The following is a 26,646-nucleotide window of genomic DNA, read 5'->3' on the forward strand; positions in this document are numbered from 1 at the left end:
TCGAACATCGAACCAGTGAAATCTTCGTCCCTTACCTGTCCACCAGGCTACAGGATATATCGTGTCTCGATCCAGCGTGGGACACCAACCCTATGCATTGGCTGACGCACAGGGAAAGGAACGTTCCAGTGCGTTTCTATCACATCGGAAAGGAACGCACAGATGCGAGGTAGCTACAGCTAACATAACAGGAAATCGGGAGAGCTTCCTGCGCATGGACTGCAACAGTTCCTGTCAGGAGGCCTGAAGTGGGTCCGAGAGGAAGACAAACAGCTTGTCTTCACTGATGGGGGAGTTCTTAACAAGCGCCGCTCGACGGTACGGCCATTGCTCGCTCAAAGCAGAAATATTGTTGTATGGGTCATATTCTGCATAATATGGCTATGCAGTTGCATAATAAAAGAAGACTGCACGTCTATGCACTGGCTTGTGTGTGTATGTATTCACCTATTTGTGCTTGCCGGATTAGCTCTTGGACCCCGCCTGTCTAGCCGTAGGTTGTATTATATACTGACTCACTACCTATTTTCTCTATCATATATATTATATATTTCTGCATGGGTGTATACTCACCTAGTTGTGCTGACAGGGGTTCAGTTTCGGCTTGTTGGTCCCGCCTCTCAATCATCAACTGGTGTACAGATTCTTGAACCTATTGGGCTCCATCAAATCTACTTTTGAAACTGTGTATGGATGTATGTGTGTGTGTGTGTGTGTCCTGAGGAGTGATACTAATATATCCATAAAGAAACATAACATATTGACCATCTTATCGTTGAAGTCTTTTTCATTAATAATTAAAGTTCATGCTTTTGTTTTTTTGTTCATGATCCCATGGCCATAGTTTTATGTTCTTTAGTTTGTAGTTTCTAAACAAAATATTCATTACTACAGTTATCTTGAACCTGGTAGAGTTTAGCATTAACCAAATACTTCTTCATACTTGTTAAAATCCATAGTAACTATTGGCTGGCAGCGACCTTGTAAGACGATTGTCATGCCCTGTCAATATACGATGTCACAGTATTTTGATCGAGACTTCGTGACAGATGCTGTTGTCAAAAGTTGCACAACAGGTTTGACCTGTGGAGCCGGCTGCAAGGACTGGCTTATATGTAGCGATTGGTGTAATTTATGGCTGTAATGTTTGATATGTATATCTTGTTCTTCGCAGAACCCGACGCAGCTGATGGCTCACGGCTCAGGGTTCTGTCCGCGGTTCTGGACGGAGCAGTCGCACCTGCTGGCTGCTGACGGGGCTCGCTCAGAGCTGCAGCTGCTGGTGGAGAACCTGCCGGCGCCAAGGGCGAGTCAGCTGGGCTTCCAGTGTGAGGTGAGCATCGAGGGCGCCACCATGCTGGTCGGGGCGCGGGTTGTGACTGAAGAAGAGGAAGAGGAAGGCATCAGCAGCAGTCCAGCGACCACCGTCAGCAGCAGCAGCCACCAGCAGCAGCCACACCGGCGGGTGCAGCGGGTCGTCTGCGAACCCACCGTCTACCGCTACGAGTCAGCAGAAGGGGAGTACGAGGCGCGGGTGACGCTAGTATGGAACCGCGACCACCAGGTGGACGCGCGGCCTCTGACGCTGTACAAGTGTGGCGTGTTGGGCGCCCACCGCGGCCACCATGACTGTTCCCTCTGCGTCACGCGGCACCCGCGGTACCGCTGCGCCTGGTGCGGCGCCGCATGCAGGTACGCGCCGCACTGCCCCTCCGTCGCAGGCGTCGCTGCGGCCTCGTCGTCAGCCGCAGTCTCCCGACCAACCGGCCGCGACCAGTTGGACGCAAGTGACGCGCGACTCAGCCAGTGTCCGACGCCCAGGATTGACGTGGTGAGTAACGAATTTTCTTTTTAAATTTAAATTTAAATTGAACGTTTAGCAATGTCTGAACCGTCACCGGTACAGCTCCTTGAGGACGGACTGTTGCAACTGTCACCAAACTCGTTAAGAACAGCAATAAACTGCTGTCTTACAATTACCAGCCAATTACCTTAACTTCAGTAGTTGCAAACGTAAGGCAATAATTAGTCTAGATCAAAGAGCACGCGATTTATAGGACCTGCAACCAGTTAAATCCCCCCCCCCCTCCCCCCCGCCCTCTTGCAAAATCCACCTTTTCACGGTGGTGGGGATTGCGTGCAGCAGTGCCTCGCTAGGTAGTTTAATCCCCTTCTTTGGGCCAGAGGACGTAGACTAGATTATTTCGAGTACCTGGTTAGTAATATTCTGTGGGTAAAAGGGGTGACCCCCTGACTTCAGCACCCAGTAAGCCCCTCTCTCGGACTCACGGCACTCATAACTCACTCACAATAGTCGTATCATAACTTTCAGACTCACAAGCAGTCTTTATGCTTAGAGAGAGAGACGTCCAATACTAGATAGAGGACTCTCTCTAGCTAAGGAAAATGAAGCCATCCTTCCTGCCTCTTCATAGGCCACCAATCACCATATTACAATTTCTACCACGGTAGGGGGAGCCACCTCCCCCCACCCACTCTGTTTTATTGGGTTTCCCCTTATCCATCATTCAGGTGATGTGTTTCCCCTCACCGAGTCCTCTTCCCGCATTTTCTTCCCCCTCTCACCATCTTGTTATGTGTTCTCTGGTTGTCAGTTTCCCCTCCTTTCCCCCCCCCCCCTCTCACGTTCCCTTCTGTCTCTTCCTCCTTTTCCCCTCTTTCCCCCCTGCTCAGCCTCTCAGAGAGGGGAAATGTTTGTGGTTGGGACAAGGGGCGGGGGGAGGCGCGGTGGTGGTAGAAAATCCCTTCGGCACGGGGAAAGTTAGAAAGTTCCTCAGGACAGGGAAAGTTAATGTTCCAAACGCGTTCTTAACACGTTGACAACCTCAGCGTTACTATTTGTATTGTGTTTTTGGCTCATTAAAGTAAGGATAGGTAAGATAGCCACTATCCAATCTGTGGATAGAGTGACCACTATCCACTCTATACTGAGATATGACGCGTTCTGCTCAGCTAACTCACACACTTTCTAAGACAGTGACAAAGATCAAGTGAGAGAAAGCTGTTGAGTATAGCCATTTAACGTTCAGAAATCTAGACAAGGCATTCTTCAGAACGTTGTATACTTCCTATGTGAGACGCCCTTAAAAAAAGAGATAATGATCACGACATACAAAATTCTTAAGAGATATGGAATCGAAATGCTCGCTGTCAAACTGTTCCTTATCAAATACGTATGATAAAGACGATAAAATGATTAATACCGTCGACAAACGAGCCAAAGACACCCATAACTATCGATTTTAATTCGACAACTTTTTCCTTTTTACCTCTGCAAAATCTTCTATTACACAAAAGCAATTTCATCATTATCTGAGTTCAGAGCCACGTAGGCATCTATGGAAATGAAATTGCAGAGAAAATAGTCTCAGAGTAGGAGCGCGTCCAGAGACTTGATGATGTCAGTGGCCCAGTTAGTGCCAAGCAACGACAAAGAATTGTCAAAAGATGCAGATGATGAGTCACAATAACGTGGCTGATGATATGATGACCACACCACACACCAGAAGATGAGACGACGACGACGACGTTTCGATCCGTCCTGGACCATTCTCAAGTCGATTGTGAAACTTGAGATTGAGACACAATCGACTTGAGAATGGTCCAGGACGGACCGAAACGTCGTCGTCCCTTCACTTTCTAGTGTGTGGTCTGGTCAACATATTTCAGCCACGTTATTGTGACTCTTCGTCTGTTGTGGCTATCCATGTTTGTGAGATGTATTCTTTTGTTGTGTTGATCCCAAAGTGGAGACGGATCCCAAAGTGGAGACGGATCCCAAAGTTTTGTAGACGACCAATGAACACCTCACTACCACATCTCACTACCATTACCACCTACAGTTAACCATCCGGGCCGGTTAACAAGGGTTCCGTGGGACTAGGAAGGATAGGGGATTGTGGGGGGATGGGGGAAGGGGATAGGACCTTCGTAATTCAGTTGGAATACTCACCCTTGTCGTCACCTTATAGTAGTAAAGTTGTCGCTCTGCCGTTGTTCCGTTGTCACTTCGCCGTTAACAGTAGTCATTTCGGGCTGTTCCCAACCCCTATGTTAACCCCCCCCCCTCCATCCCGTTCCAGAATTCATACACAAACGACTACGTATGATTCACGTGTAGCGTTTATGGGTATTAATATTCATCTGTTGAACAATGGCACGCTATGAATACAGTGTAATTTTCCCCGGGAGTCGAATTAACTTGTGCTCAGACTGCCCATTGGTGGAGGAGCGGCCAATCCCTGCCCAGCACCCATGGTGGGAACTGCCGAGTGCCCCTCCCCCCCCCCCACAAGTGCCACTCCCCCACAAGTGCCACTCCTGCTCGACGGGATATTCGCTACGTTGTGGAACAACTCTAGTGCCATATGTTTTGTAACAAATAGTGCCGCCAGTTAGCTCTATATATGTGGCCTCTTCTGAGCATTGGTGAGGGTAGCAATGCCCCCCCCCCTCTCTCTCTCTCTCTCTCTCTCTCTCTCTCTCTCTCTCTCTCTCTCTCTCTCTCTCTCTCTCTGTCTGTCTGTCTGTCTGTCTGTGCTGGAGACGGTGACGTTGGTCAACACATACCCATTCCTAGGGAATAACAGGTAAAATAGGGCGATTGATATTTTAATCAGTCAATCAGAATGCAGAGAGTGACAGTCAGAATGGTGTCCAGGAGCGGTGAAAAGGTCTGGGCCCGGCCCTTCAACCACTTTTTTTTGTCTAGTGTTCTTGTCAGATACTAGGGCGAGTAACCGGCTGAACCCGGGTCTCTCTCCGCTCTCACACACCACTCTCTACCTTTCTTCACCCCCACTCTGCACCAACACCCCCCTCCCCTCCATCTCTCCCCTCTCTCTAACCCCTCCCCTCTCTCACCCCTCCCCTCTCTCTCCTTCCCTCTCGTCAAACATCTGCTGTGAGACCACAGCTGCTGTACAACTACTACTGTTATTAGGCCTGCGACTACTGAGTATCTTGTATATTGTCATCATATCTCCCTTTCGTTAATTGGATTTCTAGCTACGTGAAGTTTTATTTCTTGTCTTGAGGGAATATAACGATGCCTGAGGGATGGGACAAGAGGGGTGACAATGGCGTTTTGAAGGATTAGAAAGATGGAATCATTCCAGTCATCTTGGAATTCCTCCAGTCAACCCGGTTGGAGAGTTGAGCGCACACTCGAGAAGAATGGTTCTTGCTGGTCGGCGTTCAATCCTCGACCGTCAAAGTGGTTGGGTACCATTCCTTCCCCCCTTCCGTCCCATCCCAAATTCTTATCCTGACCTTCCCAATGCTACAGTGTGGTAATGGTTAGGTCTTTCTCCTGATAGTTTCCTCCCCCCCCCCACTATCAATGGTCCGAGACGTGGTCTGAGCCCGCCCCCCCCCCCTCCGGCGATCAGTACATGTAGATAACGTGTGTTTTCAGAGCAAACATAAAGCAATTGGCCTGATAGCCTCAAGTGGCTCTCAGCCGGGGTCTGAGTGTGTATGGATAAGTGTTTCCTGAGCGCCTGTACCGGACGCACAGGACACAACATATAAGGAAACAATTGAGCATCGCTTCCTGGATATGAAAGTGTCGAAGGAAGGTTATCCAGCCCGTTTTCGCGAGCGTTCCCAAACGTCAAGAAACTGGCGTACTAAAAAGTGTCCGAACCTAACCTACCAGAAGACCCAGGGACAGAAAACGGGACATTTATGTCAATTTCGCGACCCGCTTTTATTTTCTGGTATGACAGTTTTTGGCCTTAGGTGACGCAGACGTCAAAATGCGAGGTGTTATTACGAGGCCGGGTTGGGTTACTACAGATGACACTATCTGCCACGTCAGCTGTGGCAGATAGTGTCATCTGACACCTGTGTACACAATGTGTGTGTCACAACCTTGGTAATGCTGGGTTTTCATTCACTTATTCTATCAGCTGTTCTCCTGGTGTCGGGTGGTCGTTGTGTCGGGTGGTCGTTGTGTCGGGTGGTCGTTGTGTCGGGTGGTCGTTATGTCGGGTGGTCGTAGTGGTGGTAGTATTGTTTCCCCCGATACATCTGAAGTACAGAAACATTGATATTTTCATTGTACTTGTCTATTGAGGTCAAGAAAGTGGTATATGATTGAACTCTCCTGATAAAGCATTGAATTCTCATGTTAAAGGGTTGAACTCCCTCTGATAAAGGGTTGAACTCCCTCTCTCTGATAAAGGGTTGAACACTCTCTGATAAAGGGTTGAACACTGATAAAGGGCTCTGCTACATCTGACTGTGGAAGAGGAAGATACAGTAGCAAACAGCCCCTCTAACAAGCCAGCACGGGGAGGGGAGGGGAGGGGAGAGGGAGGGAAAGAGGGGGTATAGAGGGGAGATGGGGGGGGGGATGTGCCAGACCAAGTCATTGTTTATTTTCCATTAAAAGCTGTTAGACACCTGTAAAGCTGCCGTGTTTGGCTTCCATTTTCATTAAAGTTAAAATGACGTCCCAAAATTAATAAAAAAATCCTCTTTTTTTTGTTATATTTTATTAAAACGGTATTTTTTTAGTGAATGCAAAATGAAGCAGCGAGAAGTCTTCCCACCAACCTTCCTTGCTCTAGGAGAGAAGCCCGGGGAGGGGCACTCTTCTTTCCTTCATTCATTCCCATTTCCCGCGGTATGGAAGCGACACACACACACACACACACACACACACACACACACACACACACACACACACACACACACACACACACACACTCACACCCTCTCTCACACCCTCTCTCTCTCTCTCTCTCTCTCTCTCTCTCTCTCTCTCTCTCTCTCTCTCTCACTCACACTCACACTCACACTCACACACACACACACACACACACACACACACACACACACACTCACACACACTCACACACTCTCTCACACCCTCTCTCTCTCTCTCTCTCACACCCTCTCTCTCTCTCTCACACCCTCTCTCTCTCTCTCTCTCTCTCTCTCTCTCTCTCTCTCTCTCTCTCTCTCTCTCTCTCTCTCTCTCTCTCTCTCTCTCTCTCTCTCTCTCTCATGTCACTTTTAATATTCTCTGTCCCTCAATCCCATTTTTGCGTTTCTTCCTTCTCTGCATTTGTGTCTAAAAGCTCATGTTGAGCTTCCTGGACTATCTAGTTTATTTTAAAGGATCGGGTAGATAGATATCTTGGGTCGGGTACAGGTGTCTGGAATACCTTTAAGAGGTATCTGGGAGCGTCTTGGGAGCGGCGGATATCTTTATCTAGAGACAATTTCCCGATATTTTGAGAGGAATCGAGGTATCCAAAAACTGTTAGGCTACTGCGAAGGTTAGTTGTGTGTGTGTGGGGGGGGGGGGAAATGCTCTGAGAGCCGTCTGACATTTACAATAGTCTGGCGCGAGTATGTATCAGGTGATATCAGTCTCTCAAATTCCTATGTCGTGTTTCCACAACCGCAAATAAATAAGCAAGCTTTTTCTTTCTTTCGGGCAGTTCACCATTTTTTTCCTGCTTAAGTCAAGCCTCGCATTCAAAATCAATGTTCTGAGCTCTGTAGAGTCGACATCATTTCCATATATATATATATATCCTTCACCTATGTAATCATCAATTTGATCAATGAAGAAGCTGATGATGGATGCCCAATTGTTTAGGGCTCAACGGGACCATTAAACACGGCCTGGCTCGCGTCCTTTGATAATCAATGTGCAGGAGTACTTCAGGGAGGCTAGCAAGTGGTCTCTGGCAACCCTCTCTCGAACGTGTTCGAACTTGGATAGTTTCAACTAGCCAAGTCTCTAGCCAATTATGTATACGATAATTACACTCATCTTGTTTCATAACGTCATATTTTTTACATGACTTTGATGGATCGGGGACGGTTAAAATTTGATGGAAAAAATTAATCAATTTAACGGATGGGTTTGTTGTGGTAAGGGACGTCAGAGACGTTGATGTGGCAGCACTGCGGTTGTCAAGCACAAAAACTGACTAATCACAATCCATCAACAGGCTGTCTGCGACGACGTCATCAATCAACCCGACCAGTCACAGGAAGGATTGGGCGTGATGTCATAATGGATTTTCACTTTAGATTTTCGGGTTTAGTCTAATATCGCTGAGCTCCGACAGCTTTATTGAATATGGTATAAATATTACTGTGGCCTATTGTAAGGTGGTAACCCCATCTCTCCCTCTTCTTCCACTTGAAATATTACAGTTTTACAATCAACAATACCAACATTGCCACAGGAATTGTACCCGAGTATTGTGTATGTGTAGCAGAAGAAAATAGTTGAGTTAGTGGTCATAATAGAAATGTGCCTCTTCTGCGCCTCTTTCAAGGGGTAACTAGCGTCTTCTGTGCTTCAGATCCAGCCCCTGGCGGGTCCCTTGGAGGGCGGTACACTGGTCTCCATCGAGGGCAGCAACCTGGGCCTCAGGGAGGAGGACGTACGCGGGAATATCTACATAGGGGACATCCCCTGCCACGTGGACGAGTACCACGTGTCGGTCAAGATCACGTGCCGGACGGGGCCGGCGCCTGCCAGAGAAGGTTCAACAGGGGCGCAGAACCTGCAGTTTCCAGTCAGCGTGACCACGCCTGCAGGCACTACCAAATCCACCGTCAAGTTTACCTACACTGTGAGTATACTCAACCCGGAGCTGTTAGACTCAATGTAAACCGCCCTATCATCCAGACAGGCTTGCAGAGGCTGTGTGTGGAACGTACAAAAATTGACTGTTGTTACTCTAAAATAATTTTTTGTAATTAATTTTGTAGGCGGCATGAAAATAAAGGTACCAGCCAAACTAAAATTTCCTGGGTAAATACATGTACAAAATTAGACCTATGGCATACATTACGCCTAGGGTTGCTTACTTGAGATTAAGATTGAGTAGTTTAGGTTGTATTAGTGACTCTTCAAGCTTTTGGTATGTCATTTTGTGATATTTTAATAGTACAAAACGTGAACTTTCTTGTCTGGGTACAACAGTATATTTTTGTACGTTCGTCCAATAGTTGTTGTAAGTTGTCATTACTGGAGGACGGGAGGGTAGTTTAGTGCTTGATTTGTGTTGTTTGGTTGCTGGAACGTTGGTATTTTCGTCCACAGAACGTGAGTGTGAGCGGCGTCCGGCCGACGCACGGACCAGAGTCCGGGGGCACTGTGCTCTCCATCACCGGACACTTCTTGAACGTCGGCTCTCACGTCTCCGCCAAGCTCGACGACCTTCCCTGCCTCGTCAACAAGACGCAGTCGTCGTCGCACCGGCTGGTGTGCGTCACGTCGAGGGCGGCGGCGCCGGCTGGCGACGGAAGCGGTGAAGGCGAAGGTCTACCTCGAACAGTACGCACTCTAACGGTGACGGTGGATGGCGCCAAACGCACTCTTAATTCCCCCTTCACGTACACTCCCGATCCTCAAGTGCTGGAGCTCAAGCCCCGACGGAGCCCCTGGAGTGGCGGACGCATGCTGACGGTGCACGGGACGCAATTGGACGCCATTCAGGCGCCACGCATCACCGTCTTCTACGAGGAGAAGTTTCTCAACTCGTCCGCGTGTCGTGTGCTGCGACACGACCAGATGGAGTGTCCGTCGCCCCCCGTCGATCGCACGGTGCTGATGGCTCTCCTGCGGGAGCGACGCAACGCGCAAGATGACACGTCGAATCCCAGAGCGCAGGGCAGAGTCTCTCACAAAGTCTCAAGGTAAGTTTACCACCCCGTCTAGTAGTGGTAGTAGGATCAGTCTCAGGAGACTGGAGATGCGCTCTGGTTGTCGGTCTGGAGTGGCCTCTCCAGGCTGCAAAACCAAGGTATGTTGATATGGAGGAGAAGCTGTTACCCATGCAGCAGGTCACCCCCTCTCCTCTGCACCGAAAGTGTCCAATAGAAATGCAAACGTCTAGTATACTCAAATCTTGAGTATTGGTAAAAAATCACTCCTTTTCACCCTAATTTCGGCGCTATTTAGTCTTCCCAACTTGACGATTTTTGATACATGCTTCAACTTTGGAGTTTGACTGTTTTAAACCAAAACTTAACAGCGCAGCTAGGTAGTTAGACTTAATAGATCATTAGCACCGCTAATTGCCTTCGTGGTGGCCGTTATACCCGCAGGTCTCCTCGCCAGAACTACGGGGACTCCATTACCCTGGACGTGGGGTTCATCATGGACAACGTCGCCTCCGTCAGGAACCTCAAGCACGTGTTGTCGACCTCAGCCAGCAGCCTCGTCTACGTCCTCGACCCCACCTACAAGAAGTTCCCCAACGCCATCAAGCTCTACAAGGGCGACACCCTCGTCATTGAGGTGAGGTTCTTCCTTAGTTGGGAACTGTTTTACGTGGTGGGTTGCCCAACCATTTGGGGTGGACGGTAGAGCGACGGTCTGGCTTCATGCAGATCGGCGTTCAATCCCCGACCGTCCACAAGTGGTTAGGCACCATTCCCTCCCCCTCGTCCCATCCCAAATCCTTATCCTAACCCATTCTCAGTGCTATATAGTCGTAATGGCTTGGCGCTTCCCCTGATAGTTCCTTCCTTCCTTACGTGGTGGGTTGTTGTTGTTTATAGATTCAGCTACTCTGAACAAGTTCCAAGTAGCACGGGCTATGGTGAGCCCGTAGTGGACTTACCTGGCACAGGAGCGGTGCTGTCTACGTGGTGGGGGTTATAGTAACAAAGCTCGGCGTTAATAGTGGATTACTACTGTATTGTCATTTGTAATCAAGTGCCTTGCAGTTGTAATTAAGTGACATGCATTTGTAATCAAGTTAATGTCATTTTAGTAGAACTTAATGTCACTTGATTACAGGTTAATATCACCTGATTACAAGTGCAATTCACTTGATTACAAGTGCATGCCACTTGGTCATGAATGCAACGCATCTGCTCTAAGACGCATGGAGTATGGGTCACCTGTAATCAAGTCACATTAAGTTGTACTAAAATAACATTAACTTGATTACAAACATGAATGCATTTCAGGGCGAGAACTTGAACCTGGCCAGCGACGAGTCAGACGTAAACGTCACCATTGGGACTCGTCAGTGTAACGTCACTTCGCTGGCCCTGACGCAGTTGGTGTGCACTCCGCCAGAGGCCCAGCCGCCCCCCACCGACGAACTCGGCCACTCCACCGAGGACGACCTTCCTCTAGTCGTCGTCAGGATGGGTCAGAACCTCAGATTTCCCATCGGCTACCTCCGCTACGAGATGATTAAGGTCGGCCATTTTATATATTTTTTATTATTTTGTGGGTGCAGATTAAAATATAATTCAGAGTAATTCATTTGTAATTGAGTTTCGCTTTAGTTTTCAGGGCGTCTCTAGTGGCCACAGTCATTTTATGAATGATATTGAAATTTTATTGGCAAATGTATATTGTACAGTATTGTACAACACTGATTTTCACTGTACAATAATGTGTCTAGTCAAATGAAATTATAAAAAAATCTATAGCATTTGGCCGATATAAATTTGGTGTGTGTGTAGAGGGGTACAAGTCACAGCGAACACATTATAAAATTAATTATTATTATTTTATTAACATCTTTATTGACAAAATTAATTACAATTTTGCCTAATCTGAGGATTTTGATAGTCTTATTAAAGTGAGGATAATGCTGGTATTCACTGTCACGCAGGACAGAGGTTCATACATAAGACAATAGGTCTAAACTGTAGGCTGAAGCACATATATATCATGGTTACAATCAATGTTTTAATGTATGGATATGTGAAAACAACTTTCTACTGTGCACTGCCACACAAGTGCAGGGATGGGTTCATAAGTGATGCAGCTTAGAAGTAATATGAACAAAAATTGTTCTTCATTCTTTAAAATGGACAAGCAAATTTTGGATAAATTGTTTGGATGTCCAGAACACCTGAGTCAATAAAATATATAAAAATAATGACGTAATTACACACCAGAAGATGAGGAGACGACGACGTTTCGGTCCGTCCTGGACCATTAGCAAGTCGATTGATAATGCTCCAGGACGGACCGAAATGTCTTCGTCTCTTCATCTTCTGGTCATCATATCTCCAGCCACGTAACTCATCATCCGTACATTATAAACTTACCTATAACCTATCCCATCCCAATGTAACTCATCCGAGCCAAACACAGCCTAACCTCAGCTAATCCAGCCTAAACCCCCGCAACAATACAGACGGCATTGCCAATCAGAAAATAAGCTTTCACGGATAGTCTTGGGTGTAAGGATTCGACTCTATTCTATCCCCGTACAGGAGTACCAGTTTCCGCCAGAGGCGATTGGCGGGATGGCGGCCGGAGGGATGTTCCTGGTGCTGGTGTCCATGGCGATCCTGGTAGTCTACCGCAGGAAGAGCAACCAGGCAGAGCGCGAGTACAAGAGGATCCAGATCCAGATGGATACCCTCGAGTCCAACGTCCGCTCAGAGTGTAAGCAAGGTGAGTTCCTGGGCCCCTTTGCTTGTATGTGTGTGTGTGTCGCTGCATACTATGCAATCAGATATTGCTTGATACCTGGTTGATGGGGTTCTGGGAGTTGTTCTACTCCCCAAGCCCGGCCCGAGGCCAGGCTTGACTTGTGAGAGTTTGGTCCACCAGGCTGTTGCTTGGAGCGGCCCGCAGGCCAGGCTTGACTTGTGAGAGTTTGGTCCACCAGGCTATTGCTTGGAGCGGCCCGAGGCCAGGCTTGACTTGTGAGAGTTTGGTCCACCAGGCTATTGCTTGGAGCGGCCCGAGGCCAGGCTTGACTTGTGAGAGTTTGGTCCACCAGGCTGTTGCTTGGAGCGGCCCGAGGCCAGGCTTGACTTGTGAGAGTTTGGTCCACCAGGCTATTGCTTGGAGCGACCCGCAGGCCAGGCTTGACTTGTGAGAGTTTGGTCCACCAGGCTGTTGCTTGGAGCGGCCCGCAGGCCAGGCTTGACTTGTGAGAGTTTGGTCCACCAGGCTATTGCTTGGAGCGGCCCGAGGCCAGGCTTGACTTGTGAGAGTTTGGTCCACCAGGCTGTTGCTTGGAGCGGCCCGCAGACCCACATACCCTGCGCAAAGTGCGTTTTTTCACTGTATTGTTGAGGGAGACGGCACACTTTGTGAGGCTAAACAATTGCATTGGCATATGTTTATTGGACAGAAAACAATGTCAATAAAGTTATTTGATGACAGTCTATTCCTTACCTTTAAAAAAGACAAAAAATTATTGTTTCTGACGCAATCTATTTATTAAATAACTTACATAGATTTAATATCCCAGCCCAAAAAAAGGATTAATTCCTGTTAGATTGGGTTGGATTAGGTTAAATCAGGTTGGGCTTCTGATGCGATGGGTTGGATTTCCTTCAAGAGTAGTGATGACGTAGAAAGCTGCACAATTTTCCCCAGGTTTTAGACCCTACTACTACTCGCCTCAAGAGGAGTGAAAGTACACATAGGGAAGAGAAAGAGGAGAAAAGGAGGAGAGAGGAAAGGAAGAGGAGAGGGACATGAAAGAAATGGGAGAGGAAGGGTAGGCAAGGAAATGAGAAAGAGGGGGGGGTCGCTGTTGACATTATTTCGGGGCGAGATTTTCGGAAGTTGGGCTTCGGCTCTATGGCCCCACCTCTCAATCTTCAATCAACTGGTGTACAGGTTATTGAGCCTATTGGGCTGTGTGTGTGTGTTTTAATGTGAGTTTTTTAATATTAGGTGTTTATAGAGTTACTGTGTTTTTTTGCAGTATGTCGTGTTTTAACGTGTTTTGATGATGTGTATAGTGTTTTTGTATGGTGTATGCCCAAGTCCAACCACTTGGGGTGGACGGTAGAGCGACGGTCTCGCTTCCTGCAGGTCAGCGTTCAATCCCCGACCGCCCAAGTGGTTGGGCACCATTCCTTCCCCCCGTCCCATCCCAAATCCTTATCCTGACCCCTTCCCAGTGCTATATAGTCGTAATGGTTTGGCGTTTTCCTCTGATAGTTACCTTCCCCTCTTCTCAATGCTTCTCATGTTATTGAGAAATATATGCGTTCGAGAATTTCGGGTTCGAATCCCGGGCGTGACAGAAATGGTTGGGCACATTTCCTATCACCTAATGCCTCTGTTCACCTACAACACACAGGGCCTGGGGGCAGTAGGTGAACTCCCAGATCTCACTCGTGATACGTGCCATGATGGGCGTAGGTAAAGGGTACCATCTTGGGCGCCCGTTTGTACAGTACAACAAAATAGTACAGTTACCCTTATGTAACTCGTACCATTTTCTGTATATGCGCCGAGATACATCTCTACGTTTTCTATCGTGTGTTCTTACGCATAAACTTAACTATATTTGTAAAGGACAGAGATAGTAACGTAGGTACTCACTCACCTAGTTGTGCTTGTGGGGGTTGAGCTCTGGCTCTTTGGTCCCGCCTCTCAACTGTCAGTCTACTGGTAGTGTATATTCTTTGATTTACCTGAGGGGCCACTGTATATCTAATGACCTAGACGGGGACAGGAAGCTGGCGGCATGGCAAAGGTTTGGTAGAGGGCTCACCTTGCCTTCAGTCATGCAATCATTACTCTTTACGTGCAATCGAGAATTCCGGGTTCGAATCCCGGGCGGGACAGAAATGGTTGGGCACATTTCCTATCACCTTTAGGGCGCCTGACAGCTGGGTAGACAGCGCTTTGGATTCATAGTTCTGAGGTTCCGGGTTCGATCCCCGGTGGAGGCGGAGACAAATGGGCAAAATGTTTCTTTCGCCCTGATGCCCCTGTTACCTAGCAGTAAATAGGTACCTGGGTGTTAGTCAGCTGTCACGGGCTGCTTCCTGGGGGTGGAGGCCTGGTCGAAGACCGGGCCGCGAGGACGCTAGGCCCAGAAATCATCTCAGGATAAGCTGGCGTCAACTTTAGTCCTTATATTACCCTCGCCGGCGGGTCCCGGGGCCCACATCACCAACAACACACATCAACACTTTTATTGCCTATCAATTTGAGTGGAGGACTTACGCCGCGGTGGGCAGACATTGAACTGCTCAACGCGGCGATGTGTAAAGAGATAACTTGTCCCTTTGTTGTGTACCGAGGCATTATAAGAACTGTTGTGAACATGAAGCGTCCTCGTCTACCCGCACTGCATGGCTCATCTAAGCCTGGTTTGAGAGGGGTAGTTTGATTGTTAGTGTTATTGAGTAGTGAACATGTCTCATGTTACGTCTAGATCTCAGTACTGTTCGTCGTTATGACTGGTGATAACTGGAGCTTAATAACAGTAGGAGCTATGGTGGTGGATTCGAACCTATGTGATCTGGGTATATTCCCATAGCAAACGATGTAGACCACTTCGCGAGTGGGTACCTCTATTGTCTTCTTGCTGTTTACATTTTTTCGAGGTGCGCCCTCACTGGATGTTGCTTGTTGAGCGCCTTCTCGCTCACTTTAGCGACAACATCCCTGTTGGTTCCTTCCCCCCCCCCTTCCCCCGCCATTACTCTCCCTGTGTTGATGTTGTTCTCTCTCTCTCTCTCTCTCTTCGGCGGCAGCGTTCGCGGAGCTGCAGACGGATATGACGGATCTGACGGCTGACCTGGAGTCGTCTGGGATCCCAACCCTGGATCACCGTAGCTACGTTATGAAGGTCTTCTTCCCCGGCGTTACCGACCACCCCATCCTCAACGACCCTAAGGTAAGCACGACCCCCATCCTCAACGACCCTAAGGTCAGTAAGACCGCACCCTATCCTTAGTGACCCCAAGGTCAGTAAGACTCCACCCCATCCTCACCGACCCCAGGGTAAGACCCCACCCTATCCTCAGTGACCCCAAAGGTAAGTAAGACCCCACCCCATCTTCAGTGACCCCAGAGTCAGTAAGACCCCACCCTATCCTCAGTGACCCCCATGGTCAGTAATACCATGGGGGTCACATGGTCTTACTGGGGGTCAGACCGTGATCAAACCATGATCATGGTTTGATCTTACCCCAGGGTAAGATCAAACTCTATCCTCAGTGACCCCAGTGTCAGTAAGACCCCACCCCATCCTCACCTTGCCCTATACTCACCGACCCCAAGGCCTGACCCACCTTGCCCAGCGCAAGTCTGAGAAAGTATTACCGGTGAACTCATCAAGCGGGTGATCTATGCTATCCTGTTGCACATTATTTTATATCAAATTTCATCATAGTTTTCGATCCGTTTTTGCGACGCTTGCAGTAAACGTGAACTTTTAGAACTGATATGCAAATTAACTGTTGACAGACCACACACTAGAAGGTGAAGGGACGACGACGTTTCGGTCTGTCCTGGACTATTCTCAAGTCGACACAATCGACTTGAGAATAGTCCAGGACGGACTGAAACGTCGTCGTCGTCCCTTCACCTTCTAGTGTGTGGTCTGGTCAACATACTTCAGCCACGTTATTGTAACTCATTTGCCTACATGCAAATTAACTGGTTGTTCCACGCCTCAGGTTCGCATGAACGGGTGCAGGCCGGCTATGGACAACGCTATGATACAGTTCGAGCAGCTCACCACCAACAGGTACTTCCTGCTCGCCCTGATAGAGACGCTGGAGGCCCAGAAGACTTTCAACGTTAGAGACAAGTAAGTGATGGGCGGTGTGGGGGGCGAGATGTCTCGGGAGAAGCAGTCAAGAAGAGCAGTGGTTCTGCCTCGGTGCCGTCTGCTGCTCCTTCAGACAGATTTATAACCTTCACGTCCACGGTTGATTCCGCTTGCCGAGGCCCCTTGAAGGAGGACCGCTTCATTGGTTCTCTGTTACTGTACTTTATCAAGGGCAACTACCAGGGTGGTTGTTGTTATTTTAGAGTCAGCTACTCTGAACAAAAGTTGTAAGTAGCACGGGCTATGGTGAGCCCGTTGTGTACTTACCTGGCACAGGAGTGGGGCTGTAACTGTGGCTATCAGGGGGGAGGGGGGGAGCGCCAAGCCATTACGACTATATAGCACTGGGAAGGGGTCAGGATAAGAATTTGGGATGGAACGGGGTAAAGGAATGGTGCCCATCCACTTGGAATGTCGGGGATTGAACATGCATGAAGGGAGACCGTCGCTCTACCGTCCAGCCCAAGTGGTTGGGTAAAAATTTCACGCTTATCCAGCTCCACTATTCTCTATAACATCTGTATGTCAGTAGTATGTGAAAGATAGAAACTAACAATAATAATATAACGCCCCACCCCAGAAGACTATTTAGATTAGAATAAGAAATAAAAATTCCTCCATTAAACAGTCATCGCTACAAACTATATCCACTGTGCTTGTGTGCTGAAGGTTGGCGACTGGTGAACCGAGATGTGTTCCTTCCAGGGTGAATGTGGCGTCGCTGCTGGTGGTGTCCATGGCGGGGCGGATGGAGTATCTGACGGAGATCCTGCGGCTCCTGCTGCTGCGTCTCATCGAGAAGAGTGTGGCCACCAAACATCCACAACTGATGCTGCGGAGGACGGAGAGCGTAGTGGAGAAGATGCTCACCAACTGGATGACACTCTGCATGTACACGTACCTCAAGGTTGGTCCTGCCTCTCACACACCTTTGCCTCCACTCCTTCATGCACATCGAAGTCAACTTCGAAGTTGAGTTCGAAGGCAACTTGACTTCTGCTCTCTTGCGCCCCGACGTCCGAGAAGGGCAAAGTGGTCCAAAAAAACTATTTTTGTTAGCACCTTGAGTGACAGGGCTGTTGGTTTTGTATGGATTTTTTCTCCCCTGAAGTCTATGACCACAGAGGCTAGGCTGGCTGACTGTCCCCTGGTGCGTGTAGTGAAGAGTCAGGGCCATGGTGCATCAAGTATTTAACCAACCACCTGCGAAACTTCTACATCTTGACATTAAAACAGTTTTTCGAGCTTGGAGACTTCACAAGACAAGGTTATTGTTATAAACAACTGTGTTTGTTCTTAGGAGCTTATAAACTAATATATGTAAACAAGGTAGGCCATGACTGAGGAAAGATGTTGAGGTTTCGTTAGTGAATGAGTAAATATTTGATGAATCCTGGTCGTGATTTGTTGGTCATCAGTGTTCGAGTCATCCTGCTGCTTTGGTAACTCCAGTAACCTTGTAATAAAGTTACAAAAAGTAACTTTGGTAAGTGTGGAGTTATTCTCAGTAAGGGAGGGCTAAGTACCATTAATCAATTAACATGCCACGGTATCAATGAAATCCTCTGGATATTTAATAACAAAAGTGGTATCAGAGTGGATATCTAAGAGTAGTTTCTTCTCCTTTCGATTTCATAAGATCCAGCTTGGGTAACTTCCCTGCCCAATGAAAGTGGTGATAGACTATGTTTCCCGAATATAGGAGAATGGGTATACAGTACCGCGGCTTCTCCAGATTCTATCAGTTAATCCAATACGGTGCAATAGACACGTGGTTAAGCCGAGACTGGCCACAGTGTTCAATAGTGCGCACCTAGGGAATCATAGTCTCGATCCCACACATGAGAGGATTCCCAAGTACTAATGCATTTCTGTGGTGTTGCTCCGATGTTTTGTGGTGTTTTCTGTTTTGGCGGGAAAAAGATTGTTCCTCTCGTATGGGGATGTTTTCATTACAGTCGCAAGTAATCTCTGGTGTTACATTGTGAACCGCCGTTATCCTGAGTCAGACTATTAACTGAAGACTCTGATAATTAGAGTCGTATAGCATTCAAGTTTGAGATTTAGTTTTCAAGCCATATTTACGCATCTTCTTGTTTACCAGTATTTTTCAAGTCTTTAACCAGTGAGTATATTATTGATGAGTAATACGGCTTCAACGGTGAGTCAGTAATACTCGTAAATATTGTGGCCACCGGGTTGAGGAGTCCTCTACTTCCTCATTGCTTTATAGGAATTAAATATTGTTAATCATTTACACGGTCTTGTGTTCCACTTTCGGTGCGATGCCTAACGAGGCCTGGTCGACGAGGCTTGCAAAATATTTCTGAATTCGGTGACTGGTGACTGATGAACTCTTCCTCAAGTGGCGATTGTTCAAGTGTCAATCTTTGTTCTTCCAAGAATTGTGAAATAAAAAAAAAATCACTTCAATAGTTAGTTGATTGTGTGTTACAACAAGTGTGTGTTCTCCTCCTCCTACAGGAGCAAGCGGGGCCGGCGCTGTTCCTGCTCTACAAGGCCATCAAGCACCAGGTGGAGAAGGGTCCCGTGGACGCCCTCACCCACGACGCTCGCTACTCCCTCTCCGAGGAACGCCTGCTCAGGGAGCAGATCACACACGCCTACGTGGTGAGTAGTTCACCAGCTTCACACAAACTCGCCTCATGCAGGTCGGTGTTCATTCCCTGACCGTCCAAGTGGTCGGGCACCATTCCTTTCCCCCATCCCATCCCAAATCCTTATCCTAACCGTATGCTGTGAATGAAGGTGAATCAAGACCCGCATCTTGGCATTCGTCTTAACGCGAAAGAAAGACTCAAGTTGAATGTCTTACGGTAGAGGGGAAGTATGATTAGCTCTCGTCTGTAAATAGAGTAAGAGTTGTGGGTATGTCTGTGTACTAACCTTAAATAAAGTTTTGGAGGGCCTCTGTATCCCTTTGTATGTTTTTATAACTATTGCTCGTGCTAGTTTGTAAGATGGTGGCGTGGGAGTTCGTTAATTCGAGTCACCTCGTTGTTCCAAATTGGTCTTCTAGTTCTGTTATATATCCCCTTCTGTACAGCATTCCTCTTGCTCGTTACCCTCGCACTAAAAGTCTTTCCTTACATTCCTGTACCATATTTGCAGGTCTGATCGTTTTGGTTGGCTGATGCGCAGCCATATTTGTGTGTAGCCAATGTAAACAGTACCCTTAAATATCTTGTATGTATGGATCATGTCCCTTCTAACTTTCTTCAAGGTAAGTGTGCTTAGTCCTGTAGCAAACCTCTGTATCTTGAACTACTTCTGTACTGTTTGAATTTGGGTCTCCATCATGGTGCCCCAAGCCACCCAGTGAGTAAGCGTATGTGGGAGGGTGTCTCCCCCCCCCCCACAGTGGGAGGGTGAGTCTCCCCCCCACAGTGGGAGGGTGAGTCTCCCCCCCCACACAGTGGGAGGGCCCCCCCCCACCTCCCTGCACTCGGCATCTGAGTCACTCCAGTTACCTATGCAAATTGACTATGCAAATATCCTCTGTCACTGTGAATATGATTGTTTTATATTGTTGCTGCTGTAAACTGTATCCTGTCGTTGGTGACTGTATCCTGTCGTTGGTGACTGGAGTTTGCTGTTGACAATCCTCTTCAATGGTGACTGACCTTCCGTAGCCTGCAGTAGGTGGTGATTGGTTACCGGGTCTCTGTGGTGTCACCATCACCGTAAACACCACCACCAAGACCTCTCTCAACCCCCTCCCGCTCCCCCCATCAAGGAGGCGTGACCACCATATTCACCCGTGTCCCCCATACATGACCTGGCGACGGGGACCCAAGTCCCCGTCGTCAGGTCCACCGCTTTTACCGCCAAGGTGAGAACCGGGGACCATAACAGTCTCCCCTTAGACATGGGCTCCATTTTCTGAGCACTAATGAAAGAAAATGATTAGTGGGGGACGAGGAAGGGGAAACTATGATATTTATAAAGATATAAGGAAAGGGATTGGAAGGGTTTTAAAATGATGAAGAATGAATATGGGGAAATGAATTGATAAGGGGAGGAAGAGGGAGGAATTGGGGGCAGAGAATGATGGGGGGGGGGGGGGGAAGAGTGAATGACAGAGAGAAAATCAGATAGACAGAAACAGTAGAGACAAATACAGAGACAGAGATAAGAGTCCGGAGTGGACCCCGGCACTGCCGGTTATCCCAGCTAGTAAATAATAGATAAGGAGGGGGGGGGTCTTGGACTGTGTATAGGGGGGGGCAGGAGTAACGGAGGGAAAGGATAAATCGGAGTAAAATAGGGAATTAGGAATAAGGGAAATTATCAGAAAGCATCAAGCCCAATAAGAGTATACGAAAGGACAGGATTGGGGAAGGGGTAAGGGTTGGTTCCCAGCCACTTGGGCCATCGGGGATCGAACGCCGACCCTGCAGGAAGCGATCGAGGGCCCCGCGCTTCCGACCAGTCCAAGTGTATGAGGGTAGCTGAGAATGTGAAATAAAGAGGAAGAGAAGGGAGAGAGGGCGCGGGATGCGGGTGAGTGGGGGGGGGGGGGGAGCAGCGATAGATTGATTAACTCAAGTAAATCTTGTGGGAAGTTTCCTGCTGAATGTTGGTAAAGGAACTTGTGGTCTGAGAACGGCTTCACCACACCACCTGGCCGTCACCACACACCTGCTCCGAGCACAGTCCTCGCCCCACACCTAGCTCCGAGCACAGCCTCACCTCACACACCATGCTCCGAGCACAGCCTCACCTCACACCTGCTCCGAGCACAGCCTCACCATCACACCTGCTCCGAGCACAGCCTCACCTCACACCATGCTCCGAGCACAGCCTCACCTCACACCTGCTCCGAGCACAGCCTCACCTCACACCATGCTCCGAGCACAGCCTCACCCTCACACCCGCTCCGAGCACAGCCTCACCACACACCCGCTCCGAGCACAGCCTCACCACACACCCGCTCCGAGCACAGCCTCGCCCCACACCTGCTCCGAGCACAAGCCTCACCTCACAGCCTCACCACACCACCAGCTCCGAGCACAGCCTCACCTCACACCGCCTCCGAGCACAGCCTCACCACACACCACCTCCGAGCCAGCCTGCACACACACCACCTCGAGCACAGCCTCACCACACACCACCTCCGAGCACAGCCTCACCACACACCACCTCCGAGCACAGCCTCACCACACACCACCTCCGAGCACAGCCTCACCACACACCAGCTCCGAGCACAGCCTCACCACACACCACCTCCGAGCACAGCCTCGCCACACACCAGCTCCGAGCACAGCCTCACCACACACCAGCTCCGAGCACAGCCTCACCACACACCACCGAGCACAGCCCCACCACACACCAGCTCCGAGCACAGCCAAGCCTTTGTCACTCGGACTCAAGCCTCCCGGATGAGGACTTAATTAACGCTGAACGCTTCTAGCATGTCACCAGCTAATTTTAGCAAGGCTTGTAATTGAGCGAAATCTTAGCGAGGACTATAAATTCCAAGTTACCTGGAAGGAGAGACAAAAATAATAATATAGCGGAGGGAGAGGTGCAAAGCCACTCCACTTGATAAATGACGTTAGCGGGCTCGGCGCGGGAGAGGTTTTGCGTAAAATAATAAATTGTTCTGTCACCTGTCACTTGTCATGAGGATTTTAATGTGATTACCGTCAGGAAGCGGCTGACGCCTCGTCTGGCACGAGCTTCATGGTGGTAGTTGGTTCGACAGCTCCCTTGGGTGGTCACATTAGCGCCTCCTTCCTGGCTTCTCTCAAAAGCATTTTCTTCCCCCGTGTTGGTTGCTATACCTGTCTGCGGTAGGTAGGAGCTAGGACGGGGAAACCAAGTGGCACACGTGCCGAATGTGGCATGCCATGTAACTATTTTGTTGCTATACGCTCTCAAAAAAAAAGTCCCCCCCCCCTCCCTCTTGACTTAGTAACTTAGTACGTCTTTTCTGTCGTGGAACTCTCTGGAACTTGATCGGTTTCTTTCTCTTGAGTGAAGTTCTTTCTACAGCGTCATTTGATGTATTTTTGCCGATTCCATTTCAGAGTAGGCTGTTATGTCGCCTATTGGTGCCTCCATCGGTTAATTCAGCCTCAGATTTTAATTAAAATTAAAATAAATACAAGTCTGATTAAGACTTGCTGTGTGTTGCCAACTAGTGTTCCTCGACCGAGGCTGCGCTTGCCGGGTCAATATCACTTCCTTGACAAAATCCCTTGATTGCCAATCCTGGCCGAATCTCCTTCAGCCTCTTCATCAGGATATTCACTAATCAACACTTCCCTCTTAACAAAATCCATAAATTGCTCTTTTGGGGAAGCCTTCTTGCATGCCTGGCTCAGGTTAAGGGTTCCTCTGGTGTGATCCCAAGGCTTCACCTCCGCTCATATAATCTCATTTGACTTCCAGCCTGTCCTTGCCGCCCTCCTTCCCATTGGTGCAAAATCAGCGCGGGTGCCATTGCCCCCCATCCTCACCCCATGCCCCCTATTGGCTTCCTCATAGGCTCTGGTCTGGGGGCTTCTCCGGGAGGTTGACGTGGTGGGGGGGGGGGGACGTGTATTGGGGAGAGAGTGGGGATTGGCGTGTAAAATATTAGTGAGGCTCATTGAAGATAACTTTTGATGGCAAGACGAGGAACTTAATTGTTGCGAGTACAATAATAGCTAAACAGAACCAATCCACAAGGGCCGTGACGAGGGTTCGAACCTACGTCCACGAGGATCCCAGACGCTGCCTTAATCGACTGAGTTACGACATGGTTAAAAGAATTAAAAGGGATTCTCTCGGACGTAGGTTCGAACCCCCGTCACGGTCCTTGTGGATTTGTTCATTGATGCATCACGCTATTGTGATTTCTGTGTGTATGTAGTGTAAGGTAAAGAGAACTTTGTTTGTTTCCTAGTGTTGTTTTGGTCCTAGTCTGGGTTCTCCGCGCAAGTAATTCCTCCCAGTTGATGGTATTTCCCAGTTCATGTATGTGTCCTTTTGGTGAGAGAAGTCGAGGAAGTGCGAGTGTGGCATTAGTGCCCCAGGGAGCATATAATGTTCATACCCTCCCTCCCTCTGTGTTTATCTCACGGTAGCGTATTTTCTAGTGGTGTGTTTGCCACTGGTGTTTTTCCCGGTGGGAGTTGCGGACAAGTGTTGACAGCAAGGGTCCCCAGCCGTCCTTAGGGAGCTGGATCTCACCCTCGTTCCGCTACCAGCTCTCCTTTCTGATCACACTCGTTTTCTGTGACTCTCTTTCACGCTCTTACACATCTCTCTCTCTCTCTGTCTCTCTCGCAATCTCTCAATCTCTCTTTCTCTTTCTCCCCCTAAACTGCATGACCTTCTGTAGGCTTCCAGGTCACCATCCACAGCCTCCTGTGTGTGTACATCATTGCAGACGGTGGATGTCTCATGTCCTCTCTACGTTTATGAAAACCATCCATACAATCGACATGAAGGTTTCTCTACCTTCTAACATACTGAAACTATCGTTTTAGGTCCTAGGGAAACCACGCCTATCAGGACGCTCCTGTGTATACCCAGGATACTGGTTGGTTATTGGTCCCTGTGAGGGGTTAAGGTTAACCTAGTGTGGTTAAAGCTCCTTGAGTTGGTGAGGGATCCAGGGGATCACCAGGTTGCCTTGGGGAGAAGAGGAGGAGGGGAAGGAAAAGAAGGGGAGAGGGGTAATGTTATAAAGGGAACATGGGGCGAGGGAGAGGGAAGACAAACCCTCAGGACCAGCTGATGAATTGTCTCTTCACAGCCATGGACACACCATCACCTCTTCCCTCTTTCCCATCCCCTCATCCCCCTCTACCCTCCCCAAACACCATTATTTCTTTCTCATCTTCTTTCTCACTATCTTCGAACGTTGCGGAGGGCAGTTAAATCTGGCTTGTGAAGCCTTATTTCTGGCAAAAGGATATGCTACAGACTAAGAGTGTTCCTTGTGAAAGAGGGATGTTGTATGCATTGGGCGCCAGTGTTCTAGTTGTTACGGCGACAGGGAAATGGTTTAACATTCAGGCAATCTCTCTCTCTTCCCCCCCCTCTCCCTCCCCCTCTCCGCCCCCCAACCACACACCCCTGTGGACGCAATATCCAGGAGTGGCGTATGGTTCGACGCTGAATCAATGATATCAGTGTTATTTCAACGTTGAAATATATTGACTACGTTGATTCGGCGTTGAATTGTCGTTGCCTTTGGATATATTTTGCGCTGCTTCCGTTTTCTGTCTTGACCCCTCGTACCGTCCCCGTCTCAAGTGTTCGCCTTAATGCTCGTATCTAGAACAGGAAAACATGTAAACAACGAAGGAGATGAGTTTTAAGGAAGTCTTAATTAGTCTTGGTATTTACGGAAACCTGCAACAGTTCTTGTTCGCTCACCGGTCATTCCGGTGGGCTCGCTCTCTCAGGCACTTACGGATGTTTCAGAGCCGTATGTTGAGCGTGTGTGTGTGTGTGTGTGTGTGTGTGTGTGTGTGTGTGTGTACTCACCTAGTTGTGCTTGTGGGGGTTGAGCTCTGGCTCTTTGGTCCCGCCTCTTAACTGTCAATCAACTGGTGTACAGGTTCCTGAGCCTACTGGGCTCTATCATATCTACACTTGAAAACTGTGTATGGAGTCAGCCTCCACCACATCACTGCCTAATGCATTCAATTTGTCAACCACTCTGACACTAAAGTTCTTTCTAATATCTCTGTGGCTCATTTGGGCACTCAGTTTCCACCTGTCCCCCCCCCCCCTAGTGCGTGTGCCCTTTGTGTTAAATAGCCTGTCTTTATCTTCCCCTATCAATTCCTGAGAATCTTGTACGTGGTGATCATGTCGCCCCTAACTTCTGTCTTCCAGCGACGTGAGGTTTATATTTCCGTAGTCTCTCCTCGTAGCTCTTACCTCTCAGCTCGGGTACTAGTCTGGTGGCAAACATTTGAACCGTTTCCAGGTTAGTCTTATGCTTGACTGTGTTATTAGAATTTAGGATAGAGAGGCAGAAGACGGAAATTCCAGCCATGAAGGAGGCAGAGAAAGCAAGGAAATCTAAGACAAAACTGAAGCCCCGGGACAGGCAAGAGACGAGGTATGAAAGATGTGCCGAGGAGAGTAATGAACTAAGTATCGAGGAGAGGTATGCAAGAATTGCCTAGATGAATTATGAAAGAAATATCTTGGGTGTGTTTAAAGTTCGGCATAAAAGGCACAACGTTATTGCATGAAGCGACGGTCTCCGTTCCTGCAGGTCGGCGTTCAATCCCCCGACCGTCCAAGTGGTTGGGAACCATTCCTTTCCTCCGTCTTGTCCTAAATCCTTATCCTGACCCCTTTCAAGTGCTATAAAGTCGTAATAGCTTGGCGCTTTCTGCTAATAATTAAACAAAACATTCTCTTCATAATTACCTTACCTTTTATTTTTTTAATTAACATATTTTTTGTTCACTCGTAATTGCCTATATTTGTAATAAAGTGTGTACTAACCTAGATGTGCTTGCGGGGTCGAGCTTAGTTCCTAGTCTCACCTTCGAATGTTCTTAGATTAATAAATATTTTTGAACCTTTACTGTGTAACAAAGAAGGCTCTGAGTATGGTGTAGTGGATTAAGTGCGTACCTGCCATCTTGATGGCCAGGGTCCAAGTCTCCTGGTGGGGTTGTGTGTCTAAAAGTCTTATGCCTGACTAGATATGGACTCCATGCTGGAGCTGCATACTCCAGGATTGGTCTGACATGATGTATACAAAGTTCTGAAGGATTCCTTCACAAGTTTCTAAAGGCCGTTTTTATGTTGGCCAACCTGGCATATGCCGCTGATGTTATCCTCTTGATATGGGTTTCAGGGGACAGGTCTGGCGTGATATCAACCCCCAGGTCTTTTTCTCCTGATTCTTGAAGAATTTAATCTCCCAAATGATACCTTGTAGCTGGCCTCCTGTGTGTGTGTGTGTGTGTGTGTGTGTGTGTGTGTGTGTGTGTGTGTGTGTGTTGTACACAAGGGGAAGGTTAGGTTAGGTTGCAAGAGTGAGCTCCAGCTCCCGGCCCTAAGCTATCCGTGTGTTAACACTGGTGTATAG

The 26,646-nt window shown here is 48.4% G+C and overlaps 1 protein-coding gene across 1 annotated transcript in view; it reads left to right on the top strand.

The window, feature by feature from the left end:
- The window catches only part of LOC123746647 (plexin-B), a 133,762-nt gene that overhangs the window by 70,447 nt on the left and 36,669 nt on the right, over positions 1-26,646 (top strand). The window contains 10 exon segments of the mRNA XM_069316881.1: positions 1,175-1,831; positions 8,355-8,627; positions 9,101-9,696; positions 10,108-10,300; positions 10,978-11,214; positions 12,247-12,430; positions 15,490-15,632; positions 16,417-16,550; positions 17,277-17,478; positions 19,056-19,202. Coding sequence (XP_069172982.1) covers positions 1,175-1,831; positions 8,355-8,627; positions 9,101-9,696; positions 10,108-10,300; positions 10,978-11,214; positions 12,247-12,430; positions 15,490-15,632; positions 16,417-16,550; positions 17,277-17,478; positions 19,056-19,202 — 2,766 coding nt within the window.

This window comes from Procambarus clarkii, chromosome 85 (assembly GCF_040958095.1).
Source record: "Procambarus clarkii isolate CNS0578487 chromosome 85, FALCON_Pclarkii_2.0, whole genome shotgun sequence".
NCBI classification, from domain to species: domain Eukaryota; kingdom Metazoa; phylum Arthropoda; class Malacostraca; order Decapoda; family Cambaridae; genus Procambarus; species Procambarus clarkii.